General features: G+C 60.9%; 2 protein-coding genes across 5 annotated transcripts in view; one reads left to right on the top strand and one right to left on the bottom strand.

The window, feature by feature from the left end:
* The window catches only part of ABL1 (ABL proto-oncogene 1, non-receptor tyrosine kinase), a 112703-nt gene extending 105718 nt beyond the window's left edge, over positions 1-6985 (top strand). For 2 of the 4 annotated variants that reach the window (XM_053667838.1, XM_053667839.1), the window contains exons 9-11: positions 853-942; positions 1194-1490; positions 3536-6985. In XM_053667838.1, coding sequence (XP_053523813.1) covers positions 853-942; positions 1194-1490; positions 3536-5250 — 2102 coding nt within the window. In that variant the 3' untranslated portion in view covers positions 5251-6985. The remainder of the gene's footprint in view (positions 1-852; positions 943-1193; positions 1491-3535) is intronic. The other 2 variants (XM_037158579.2, XM_037158580.2) reach the window with 1 other exon arrangement.
* Positions 6986-11887: 4902 nt separating this feature from the next.
* On the bottom strand, positions 11888-12292 carry QRFP (pyroglutamylated RFamide peptide). The gene has a single exon (XM_037158594.2). The coding sequence runs from the start codon at positions 12290-12292 to the stop codon at positions 11888-11890; it is 405 nt and encodes a 134-aa protein (XP_037014489.2).

Below are 12292 nucleotides of genomic sequence, written 5' to 3'. Positions count from 1 at the left end.
GCTCGGTATTTTAGAAATGAATTCCGGGGTTTTTTGGGTCCTCCCTTGTGTCATATTTATAAACTCTTCCTGCGTCTTTTTCTGCACTTGGCAGTGTGGGCACGCTCACCCCTTCCACGTCCACGAAGCAGAGCTTCCCTCCCTCCCCTCCCCCGCCCGCACTGATGTTTGTCTCCCTGTTCGCCATCCCTTTCGACGGGGCATCCGTTCACCCAGGCCAACGTTCGGTGTTTTACACGTCTGTTCGGGTTCTGCCGTTACACGCATAGCCCCACGGCGAGCTGGCGTTCCTGACGGCGGAGCTGTTGGCTGCAGGGCCACCCGCCTTTTACGTTTTTGATGGTTTTTACCAAATTGTTCTCCATAAAAGGTGGTACCCATGTACTCCCCCCAGAAGTGCCTGTGGGTGATTCAGCATCCTCACCAACACTGGGCTAGATCAGTCCTTAATTCTTATTTTAATCTTGTTTTGATTAGCATTTCTTTACCAATGAGGATTTTGGGCTTTGATAACTAGGAAGTAAGGGTGAGAGAGAAGGCAAGCTGTTTGGCCTAGTAATTTTCTGCATTTGCTGGAATGGGGCTGGGAGAAATGTATCAGAGACGCAGTTCTGGCTGCCACCATCTCTCCGGGGGTTTTGTAATCCACGTTCCTGTCAATATCTAGTCTTTTCAGATTCTTAGGGTCTGTAGTAGGACACGGTGGCACTTGTCACTTTAACATGTCACACCAGAAGCTGGGTAGCAGGGATGGAGTGCTGCTCTCGTCTGTAGACTTCTCCTTAAGGAGAGCTAGCCACACACTTGTCAGCGAGGCCTCCTGGGTGATCCGATCGGGTCTCGTCTGTCCAGGTTGGCAGTGGAGCCCCTCCGACCGGCCCTCCTTCGCCGAGATCCACCAGGCCTTCGAAACCATGTTCCAGGAGTCCAGCATATCAGACGGTAAAGTGCCCGCCGTGGGGTCCCGCCGTGGGGTGAAAGGTTGGGGTAGGAGGGACAGCGTGGGGGCTCCAGCTCTGGTCCTTGAGTTCGCTTCCGGGGAGAAGCGCGCAGGCCCACAAGTAATCGGAGACCGGGGAGCTGGGCGGGAGGGGTTGACTGTGGAGCCGTCTTTGGCAGCCGTGCAGAATTCTGAAAACTACCAAGTGTCGTTTCTTTATCATTATTTACCTCTTTTCTACAAATACGTGCAGATGACCATGGTTGCTTTAAAAAGAAAAAGAAAACCGACACACCAAATGACACCGCCCCTGATGGCTGCTGGTTTTCATGGATTTGTTTTGTTTTGTTTTTGTTTTGTTTTGTTTTGTTTGGGTGGTTCTTAGAAGTGGAAAAGGAGCTGGGGAAAAAAGGCATGCGGGCAGTTGCCAGTACTTTGCTGCAGGCGCCAGAGCTGCCCACCAAGACACGGACCTGCAGGAGGGCTCCCGAGCACAAGGACGGCGCCGACGCGCCCGAGACGCCCCACGCCAAGGGCCCGGGAGAGCCTGGTAGGTCCCGCCCGGCCCCCTCCAGAGGCCCCGGCTGGTGGTGCGGCGCGGGCAGCAGCAAGTAGAGCCCGCACAGAAGGGCGGACAGACCCCACGGTAGCAGTGCACTGTTGAGAAGAAGCTTCTCCTCTGCCCCACCCCCACCCCCGCCCCAGAAATCATTAGGAGCCATCAGCTTTGACAGTTCAGAGGTGCTTATGAAACCTGAGAGAGGAGCCCAGCGCTTTCTGTGTCGTCCAGAGCAGTGTCCTGTCTGGTCTCTGAGAGGCGCCAGGGAGGTGGACGGGAGTGGCTCAGGAGAGGTCTCGACAGTGTCGGTGGTCGGATCTGGCGCCTCCTGTGTGCCAAGCGCTGTTCAGCACCAGGCTGCTCTGACGTGGAGGTTGTCCCCCTGCCTCCCAAACCCCCCCAGAAGTCTGGGGATTGTACTGCAGACCAGCGGAACTAGTGGGGGAGGCGGACCACCGTCTGGTGTGCAGGAGGGGCTCTGACGGACCACAGACTAAGAGGGGAGGAACAGAGCAAAGCCAGAATTGTGGGCTTTATTTATTTATTCAGTTTTAGATTTTATTTCTTTTTGGAGAGGGAAAGAAACATCAGTGTGTGGTTGCCTCTTGTGCACCCGCTACTGGGGACCTGGCCTGCAACCCAGGCATGTGCCCTGACTGGGAGTCGAACCAGGAGCCCTTTGGTTCACAGGCCGGTGCTCAATCCACTGAGCTACCAGTCAGGGGAGAATGATGGGATGTTTTGAAATAGAATCTATAGAACCATGGTTCCCAATTTTTTTAAATTATAAACCTGTACCTAAAGAAGTTGGATGCGCAGCCTGTGAGGGTAAAGCATGTACACGTACTGCTGCAGGACTACGTTAAGTGCATCGTAAAACATACACTTACAAGCTTATGTAAGACACGCACCCAGATTGCAGTGCTTCCTCTCAACGCTCCGATCGCCTTGCTCAGCGCACTGCAGAGGCCATGGTTCGAGAGCCTCCCAGAGCCTCCGGCCCTTCGTCCTGTGTGTCCGTGGTGGTGTCCGGTAGCCGAGCAGTGCGGGGGAGCTGCTCTGGGGACGAAGGGCTCAGGGAAGGGCCGGCGGCGAGCTGTCACGCCCGTTTCTGCCCGTCACCGGTTACCGGGTGCCCTGACGTGGACTCGCGCGGCGAGCCAGGAGTGTGGGGTGGCGGTGCAACGCCGGGGCGCAGCCGTGCGGGACTCGTTTGAAGTTTGCCATCTTCTCCTCCTTCCGCCGGCTGCCAGCTGGGGACACCCTTGGCTTTTCCTGAGCCACGCGTCCTGCAAGCTGCCTGCTGTTCTGGTAGATGCCCCCGAGCCTCTGCTCTGACTCACAAGGGCAGCAGCAACCCTCTCTCCTGGCAGCTTCCCCCCAGGAAGAGTCTGCCATTCACTGAAGGGGAGCTTGGCGGCACTGGGAAGGTTTCTTAGAAGCCGTTACTCACATTAAAGAGCGTCCATTTAAAGGTGTTAAAAGGTCACCCCTTCCTGTTCCCAAACGTACCAAATAGCCCACTGTCACTGTACTCTGTGGGTGTGTCCCTTCCCTCTAGGTCACACCTCGTAGGGACCTCATGCTCTGGCTGGTCAGGTTCACAGGTCTGACCCTTGGCTCAGCCTTGTCTTGGCCTTTACTTACCAGGTGGTGGGGGGACTCTGCTGACTTAAAGGAAAGCAGTGCAGAGAGCTTTTCGTCCTGTCTTCGGGGGAGAGACCTAAGCTTTTCCCAGTGAGAACACCAACCACCAGCAGTGGCAGCAGTTACTGAGAAATGGGACTCCGAGAGCCGTGACGAATGCCCCACGTTCAGTGCTGCGTGACGCTGTCCACCAATGCGGTGGATTGGCTTTATCACCCTCCTCCTTATAGATGAGAGAGCTGAGGGGGAACGAGAAGAAGTAACTGGCCCAGGCCTCGAGGCTGGGGAGTCCAGAGCCCGGGCCCCCGGGGGCGCGGGCAGCAGCTGGAGGAGGTTTCTCGCGCACTCGGGAGCAGCCTGGACAGTTAAACCCTTCCGATCTGTTTCAGACGCCCCGGACCACGAGCCTGCCGTGTCTCCACTGCTGCCTCGGAAGGACCGCGGCCCCCAGGACGGCGGCCTGAACGAAGACGAACGCCTTCTCCCCAGAGACAAGAAGACCAACCTGTTCAGCGCCTTGATCAAGAAGAAGAAGAAGACAGCTCCGGCCCCTCCCAAACGCAGCAGCTCCTTCCGGGAGATGGACGGCCCTCCGGAGCGCAGGGGGGCCGGGGAGGAAGAGGGCCGCGACGTGAGCAACGGAGTGCCTGCTCTCACGCCCTTGGACACCGCCGAGCCAGCCAAGTCCCCAAAGGCCAGCAGCGGGGCTGCCGTCCCCAACGGAGCCTTTCGGGAGTCAGGGGGTTCAGGCTTCCGGTCTCCCCACCTGTGGAAAAAGTCCAGCACGCTGACCAGCAGCCGGTTAGCAGCCGGCGAAGACGATGGTGGCGGCAGCTCCAGCAAGCGCTTCCTGCGGTCCTGCTCTGCCTCCTGCGTGCCCCACGGGGCCAGGGACACAGAGTGGAGGTCGGTCACGCTGCCTCGGGACCTGCAGTCCACCGGGAGGCAGTTCGACTCGTCCACGTTCGGAGGACACAAAAGCGAGAAGCCAGCTCTGCCCCGAAAGCGGGCGAGTGAGAGCAGGTCTGACCAGGTGGCCAGGGGCACGGTGACGCCCCCACCCAGGCTGGCAAAGAAGTCGGAGGAAGCAGCTGACGAGGTCTTCAAAGACGTGGCGGAGTCCAGCCCAGGCTCCAGCCCTCCCAGTCTGACTCCGAAACTCCTCCGAAGGCAGGCGGTGGCCTCTGCCGCTGGTCTGCCCCACAAGGAGGAGGCCGGGAAGTCCCCCGCCCTGGGGACACCTGCCGCAGCTGAGCCAGGGACCTCCGCCAGCCGAGCAGGGCCGAGCGCTTCCGGAGGAGCCAGCAGGGCCCCCGCCGAGGAGTCCAGAGTGAGGAGGCACAAGCCCCCCTCCGAGTCCCCGGGGAGAGACAAGGGGAAGCTGTCCAAGTTCAAGCCTGCCCCGCCGCCCCCGCCGCCGGCCTCTGTCGGAAAAGCCGGGAAGCCCTCTCAGAGCCCCTGCCAGGAAGCAGCCGGGGAGGCAGGCGCCAGCGGGAAGGCGAAGCCCACGGCTGTGGTTGTAGAAGTGGTAAACAGTGACGCTGCCAAACCCAGCCAGCTGGGCGAGGGCGTCAGAAAGCCTGTGCTCCCTGCCATGCCAAAGCCCCAGTCATCCACCAAGCCGGCGGGAACCCCCGCCAGCCCCGTCCCCACTCCCTCCACTTTGCCGTCAGCATCCTCCGCCCTGGCAGGGGACCAGCCATCCTCCACTGCCTTCATCCCGCTCATATCAACACGCGTGTCTCTTCGGAAAACCCGCCAGCCTCCCGAGCGCATCGCCAGTGGCACCATCACCAAGGGTGTGGTCCTGGACGGCACCGAGGCCCTGTGCCTGGCCATCTCCAAGAACTCCGAGCAGATGGCCAGCCACAGCGCCGTGCTGGAGGCCGGCAAAAACCTCTACACCTTCTGTGTCAGCTACGTGGACTCCATCCAGCAAATGAGGAACAAGTTTGCCTTCCGCGAGGCCATCAACAAACTGGAGAACAATCTCCGGGAGCTTCAGATCTGCCCGGCAACAGCGGGGAGTGGCCCGGCCGCCACTCAGGACTTCAGCAAACTCCTCAGCTCGGTGAAGGAGATCAGCGACATCGTGCAGAGGTAGCAGCAGCCCAGTGTCAGGCCCACGGGGCCGCCTGCCATGCATAAGGGCTCCCCTGTGCCCGCGATGGTGGCCAACACAGGACCGGCACTCGGGACCTTGGCCCAGAGCCGAGGGCCACCGTGGAGCACACACGACCCTGCCACCTGCGTCGGCACCAGCTGTGCTCCTGCACCTTCCGCCAGCCGGGAAGATGGGGGAGCGCTTTGCCCGCCGCGTTCCTTCCTGGAGGACTTCCCTGGGCTGTGCCACCTTCTCCGGTCTCCCCAAGAACAAGTGCTCTGAGTGGGCACTGTGTCACCAGGCCTCAGGAACTGTCACCTTCACTCAGCTGCCGAGGGAGCCTGTGCCCTTGTCCTCCCGTGCCTCCTGTGCTAGGGCACGCTTCCGGAATGGCATCCTGGGACGCGCTGCCCGCCGGTCGCCCTGCCCTCCCCCGCTGCCAGGGCCGGTGCCCGCACCTTCGCCTCCTGTGAGGACAACTCTCATTTTTGGGGGGTGCATAAAACAGGGTGCTGACACCAACCAGCCTTTGGGCCGGAGGAAGGGGGTGGACTGAAAGGGCTCTGGTGTGGGAGAAGGTTCTGTCACCCTCCCCTGCAGGTCTCGGGGCCCAGTTCCTTGCTCCCCTGTGGCACATGTTCCTAATCCCAGGTAGGTAGAAAGCCCAGGGTTAAGGGTGGCAGAGTCGCTGTCCAGCATGGGGAGCGGGGTGGGGGCTTGTCGGGTGAACAGCTGGTGCTGAGATGGCCTGGGGCTGGGGCTGGGCCTGGGCAGGTCCTCCCTGGGCCCGGGGTTGCCTGCCATTGGGATTTCCAGGTGTCCCGCAAAAGACACTTGGTCTTGGTTTCTGACCGATCTGCCCTGAACCGAGGGGGCTCCTTGCAGGGCTTTGGCCTTGCGACAAGCCAGTCCTCAGTTTTCTGGAGTTCTTGAAGCGCTTTAAGGCCCTGCCCTCAACACAGCCTCCCCTGGTGCCGAGGCCGGGCACCAGCGCACAAACAGGAGGGAAAGGGCTGGGGCACCGAAGCCCCAGCCAGTGCGGGGCGCGCCTTGTGGACAAATGTCTATAATAACCGCATGCGACGCTCAGCCATCAGGGAAGAAGAAATTCACGAAGAAATGAAGCCCCAGAAAGTGTCTCGAAGAGCAGGCCTGGTGTACCTTCCCTTGGGCTGCCCAGGACCAGGCTCACGAGGCGGGGGCCAGGTCTCCTTGACCTTGACCTCGAGCAGCTACTGAAGAGTGGGCAGGCACCTGCCGATGTCCTACTCCAGGCCCAGAAGCGACCCTCGGAGAAAAACCAGGAGAAACCCGCCTCCTGTTCCCCGCGCCTCTCGCGCCTGTGACCTGACCCAGGCCCTGTTCACCCGAACTCGTGTTTCATTTCCCTGGATGCTGTCCTCGCAGCGCGTCACCTCTATGCCCGCCCAGCGCCTCGCAGACGCAGCCACCCGGGCCCTCGCCCGTGTCTGCGAGGTGCCGGGCTCTCACCACACCACAGGCCACTGTTCCGCATTCATGTCTTGGCATTACTTACACTCTTGTAGACTTGCTCTTTTATAAGTGACGTGTAAATAGTTCTCCACTCCTCCTTTCCTGGATGCCTATGGTCTTTCTCTCTGTCTCTTTTTTTTTTTTGTCCAGTACATTTTGCTTCTGTGTATGACTCTGTTTTTGAATCCATGTCTCTTCTTGGTAGTATTTTTTAAATAAATGTTTACAATATTAGAACTGGGACGGGTGGCATTGGTCTGTAACTCCTCCCTGTGTTTCAGGGCCGTGGCGTGCGCCGTAAGGGCAGGCGTCTGTTTGCCTGAAGGGGTTGGGCGCTCCGTGTGGGGCTTTATAGGAAAGTGGCAGAATCCCGCATCCTGTGTCACCGTCAGCCATTCACAGGCACTTTCCCTGCCCTTGACGCTCACTTGCCAGCAGCCTGGCTCTTGTCGGCAGCACCAAGAGTGGGCTGTGTAACTGTCAGGCTGCCACTGACTCACGGCATCGGGGGAGGACACCTGTCCTGCTTCTGGGGGCCCAAGAGTCAGTCCCTCCGCTGGTGCTCTTTATCTCTGCCCTTGAACTTCTAGCACTGCCCTCAGCCCCCAAAGTGCCCCTCACTCGTGTTCCCCATGCCAGGTACCGTTTCTGTGTGTGGGTGAGAAGCACAGTGTGCTGGCCTGCGAGGGGACGGACGTGCCATCCCGGGCCCTGCCTCGGCCTCTCCCCACCCCCAGCCGGGGGCCTCTGGGGGCGGTACTGGCATTTTCTTGTCTGAGTCTGTTTGGTGCCAACTGACAGCTGGGAAAGGGGCCAGTCGGAAGTGAGGAGTGGCCCGAGTTAATGATACTTATTAAGCCAGGCCTGTGGGGGGGGGGCACGGACCCTGCTCGCCACCGTGTGGTCAGCAGCACAGTTCAGCAAAGCCTGTGTACGGCAGCCCTCGGTGGCGAGACGGGCAGCATGCCAGGTGACGGAGGTGATGCACCACTGCCTGGGACGGGTTTGCTGGGACCCGTCTGCGGGTTTGCAGGCCCAGCAGCCCACAGCGGTGAGGAGGTTGGGTCTCCACCCTCTCACTTCACGGGCAAAGACAGGCCTGGGCCGCAGAGTCTGGTAGCAGTTGCTTGGCACTGGGCACCCACTCTCCGAAGTCTGGGCTGTTCTGTGGGTGGCAGGCTCGTCACTGAAAGACGCCTCTCAGTGGGAAAGAAGGCATGGAGCGACGGCGGTGGCAGGTACAAGGGACAATGGCTGCTTCCCTCGGCAGCTGGAGACGGGCCGCCGAGCCCACCCAGCAGCCTCGGGCAGGCGTGTCGAAGGGCACTCTCCCAGACAGGAGTCTGCCGTGTGTCGCCTGGGCTCATACGTGGGGCTAGCTCTTCCAGGACAGTGGCTCTTAAACCTTTTTAGGTCACAGGAGCCCTTGGGGACTTCAGGCACACTGGCCCTGGCCCCAGCCCCAGAGCAGTGCACACACGCGTGCACAGCGGCTCCAGGCAGCTCTGTGTTCGGCCTCGAGGTCCAGAACCAGGGAGCAGCCAAGGGCCGACCCCACCAAACAAAGCCGTGCTGTGGACATCAACCCCACGAAACGTGAGCCCGAAGTGTTGGAACGTAAAAAGCACGCCCGGAAAACCGCGCGTCACCCGTGGGCGAAGGGAGGAGTACATTGTGGTCAGTTTTGGTGGCGTGTTCCCGAGCACTGAGAATGAACCAAATGGCCACAGCACCGTACGAGGGTGTGCCTCAGGGCAACGTGGGCAGAATGGGCACAGCTGGTCTGGGGTCCGGTGCTGGGGGTCAGGATGGAGGGAACGGGCGGGGGTCGCCGCACGTGGGGCAGAGGGAGCTGTGGGGTGCAGGCCGCTGAGCGTGCCGCACGGGGACAGTCCGTCCAGCGCACTCACACTTCGGATGGGAGCGCATTCTCCACGCCTGAGTTCCGGTGCAGGCTTCCTCGAAATCCCAGCTCACACGAGCGCCCCCGCTCCTCGCAGGTGCGTCCGCATTTCGCACAGGGCCTCTCACCCGTTTCTGAGGACGGTGGGTCTGTCACTGTCCTCGGTAGATGAGTGAGGAAGCTGAGGCTCAGAGACGGGAAACAGCTTGCCCAAGGGCGCACAGCAGGTGCCGGCTTACAGGTCCTCTGCCAAGGCCAACGTTTGACGGCACAGATGGCCCCAGCAGGACTAGCAGGGACTCCTGCCCGGAGCCAGGCTCCTCCCTCCATCGTGGAGAAGTTAGGCATTAGCTCGCTCGCCTTCTCTGGTGACAAGATACTTTATAGGAGGTGTTCCCAAATCCAGTGTTCTAGGAAAACCAAATTCTGCGTGCTGGCTTGGCACAAGGCGTTAGGTGGGACAAGAGTGTCCAACCGGTCTTGGGACCAACCTGTCCCTGCCTGCACCTGCCCTCATCCCTGGTGGTCCACCCGGCCTCTCGGGCAAGGTCCCCAGCTCCCAGCTGGGAGGGCTGACACACGGTGTCTGGGTTGGCCTGTCTGTGGGATGTGTCACGTGGCATCTGGGGCCAGTTGGCTCCTTGTCTGCAGCAGCTGCCTGATGGCCTGTTGCCCCTAGAGCCTCGGCTTTTCTTACACGTTTTTATTAACTCTTCAAACACGTAGGAAAATACAGAAGGGACTATTCCCCATCCAGTTTAATAGGTAAATACCTTCAGACCTAGACTCAGGATGAAGACTTGCGTGTGTTTTAAGTAACCAGGAGCATTGCCCACTACCCTGGGGCCCCTGCGCTGCTGCCCCAGCTGCTGAGGTGAGCCCACTCTGCCCCCGAGACACCAGTGTGCTGACGAGCCCCGCCCCCACTAACCTGGAGAGACCAGGGGCGCGGGCAGGGTGGAGGCCCCACCTTGACAGCCGGCGGCCGAGAGTGAGCCGGGGTTGAAGAGATCAGCCAGAGGGAGTGGGGTGCAGTGAACAGATTGGTGGGTGCTCAGCGTTCTGGCTTTGGGGGCGCTCACTGGGCTCGAGTGCAGGGTGGCGGCCCTGTTGGTGTTTGCGAGGTGCTGAAAGCCCAGTGGCGGGCTGTCCCTGCCTGTCCGGCCTCCCCACTGAGTTGGGTCTGGACCAACTCAGTTAAAACCCAGCCAGGGCAGGTGTGTGGGCACATGCGCGGGGGTGTCTCAGCCTGAGTGACCGCCGAGTCCTGTAATTAGTGACCACCGGGGTGGCTCTTTTATTTTTTTCAGGTGTGTGTTTACATACTCTGAAAGTAGGAATGGGCACATGAGGGTCAGTCCCTCTGCCGTTGGTCTGGGGCCTATTTCCCCTGGTGGTTTCAGAGCAGGTTCCTGGGTGCGTGTGAATGAGCCGGTGGAAAGGTGATCCAGGCCGCTGCGGGCTGGGCTGGAACCGAGCCTGTCTCGTCCGGCCACCCAGTGATGTGGACTCCAGTGCTGAGAGTCCCCTGGGGAGCAGGGCGGGCTTGTTCTCTTGAGGTTTGTCCTCCATGGCCTGAGGGCTGAGAGGTTGCCTCTGGCAGCGACAGACAGAGCCCCAGGGGTGTGTTCCATCCCCAGCAGACCTTTGGATCAGCAGGAGGACTCCCAGACCCCCTCTCTGACTGTGTCGGGGGTCAGGGCCTGACCTACTTCCCAGATCGTCCGGTCCCTGTCCCAGGGCCCCAGGGCCCGTGCACAAAGGCAGTGGGGAGAAGCAGTGGGAGCTCGGGGGAAGGCACCTCCGCCCCTGTTCCCCCCAGTCTGCCTGGCTGTAAGGCTCAGACCTGGACACCCTACAGCGAGGTGCTCTCTGGCTGCCGAGGGTTGAGAGCTGCCCCTGGGGCGTGTAAGTCACTGATAGACAGGAAACACGGAAATGCTGCAGGGTGCCGAGCGGGGCCTAGCCCAGGGTGGTTCTAAAGGGCTAATAAAAATCCACCCATTAACTGTGACAGCTCAATGGAAAATTTTTCAACAATTGTGAAGGGGCAGCAGCAGCTCCTGAGGAGGCGGGGAGATGTTGCCATAGTAACGTCAATACAGGTTCTTCTCTGAGCAGTTGAAGCAGCCTGGGAGTGAGAAGGTCCCACTGCTCTGGCTGACACAGGATGGGGTGCCGGACACACCAGAGCGGTGTTTGCGGGGGGTGCTCAGCCTCGCCCCGGGCCTGCCGCAGCCTCTCCAGACTGAGCCCCGGCTGCCTCCGGGCAGAAGGGGTGTTTTCAGAACACACCCGGTCTGGAGAGCGCCAGGGCGAAAGCGCATGGTGTGTGTTCCCAATACCTTGGACCACGGGCATTTTAGCAGTAGCCGATCAAGGGGAGCTGGGAGAGGGGTGTGGTTCATGCAGCACGGTTTCCGTCCCCGCGCAGCCTAGGCCCCGGCAGCCGAGGGGCGCGAAGTTCCCGGGCACAGAGGGCCTGTGGGCACGAGTCAGGCGAGCTTTCTGCTTGCGGTGTGCAGGCGTTGCCACTTTTATTCGCGAGACCCACGCAGCACATCCCACCCCCCTGCCGTCTGCGGCGCACTGGCTGCGGCACGGCCGTGCGTGTCTCCGGCGAGCCTCTCGGCAGACCTGTGCCACGGGCACAGCAGTTTCCAGAGGGAATGGGCAGCCGGTGCTGAGTGGCATCTCGGCACCGAGGCAGGGTTTCCGTGCCAGGGGTCTTGTGTTAATGGGGTGAAGAACAAGAGCGTGTTTTCTGCTGCTACCTCTCTGAGCCGTGCTCTGAACCTGGGACCCTCCCCGTCCCTGGTGTACTTTGGGTGTCCGCTACCAACGTCCCCACGGAGACTGTCAAGGCCTCGGTTCCCCTCGGTCTCCGCTCAGTCTGTCTGACCTCAGCTTGGAGCCAGCACAGCCCACTGCCTGCTCACATCCGAGACCACAGGGTCCTCAGCCCGACGACACTGCAGCCAGAGGGCTGCTTGGAACCAGGCCACAGGGCGGGGCCGCCGTGACAGTGGCCTCTTCCTCCTCACCGAGAACAGTTTGTTTTTGACACCGCCCAGGTTTTTGCTTCAGCAAAGTTGGAAATCAAAACTAAGCACCCACCTAACCAATCCTACGGCTAATAATTCATTGTAATAATACCTACGCCTACTCAGGGTTTTGGAGGTGGGGGGAAGGTGGGGCCGGGGCCCGAGGAGACACCCATTCCGGGATGCCCGGGCCCCTTCACCGCCGGCCGAAGCGGAAGCTGAAGCCGCCTTTCTTCCTGCTGTAGCCGCGGAGCTCTTTGGCCAGGGTCCCCAGCAGGCTGCGCGCCTCCTCGCCATCAGCAGGGAGGAGGCCCGCAGCCCCACTGCCGTCTTCCTGCCTCCTGAACCGAAACCTGAGGCCCGCGTACAATCTGCCCGGCAGCTGCGGCCCCTGGGCCGTGACGAGCAGGGGGCGTGCGGCTGTCAGCCACAGAGAGGAGCCCCATGGGAGGCAGGCGCGGTGTCCCCCCGCCAGGTCGGCGCCGCTTGTTTTGCTCTGGACGCCACCCCTGGCCTCCGTGGGCGCTTCTCTGTCCAGCAGAGGAAGGCAGGTGCCCAGCGGCAGGAGGAGGAGCCAGGACAGGAAGTATGGGTTCGCCAT

The sequence above is a fragment of the Artibeus jamaicensis genome, unplaced genomic scaffold (assembly GCF_021234435.1).
Source record: "Artibeus jamaicensis isolate MK-2021 breed Jamaican fruit bat unplaced genomic scaffold, CSHL_Jam_final contig_471, whole genome shotgun sequence".
Taxonomy (NCBI): Eukaryota; Metazoa; Chordata; class Mammalia; order Chiroptera; family Phyllostomidae; genus Artibeus; species Artibeus jamaicensis.
The sequence above is the reverse complement of the archived record's forward strand: the minus strand, read 5'-3'. Positions and strand labels throughout refer to the sequence as shown.

Bases quoted from the DNA above. Each gene is read 5' to 3' on its own strand.
- QRFP (XM_037158594.2), bottom strand. From the start codon at position 12,292: ATGGCGAACCCATACTTCCTGTCCTGGCTCCTCCTCCTGCCGCTGGGC.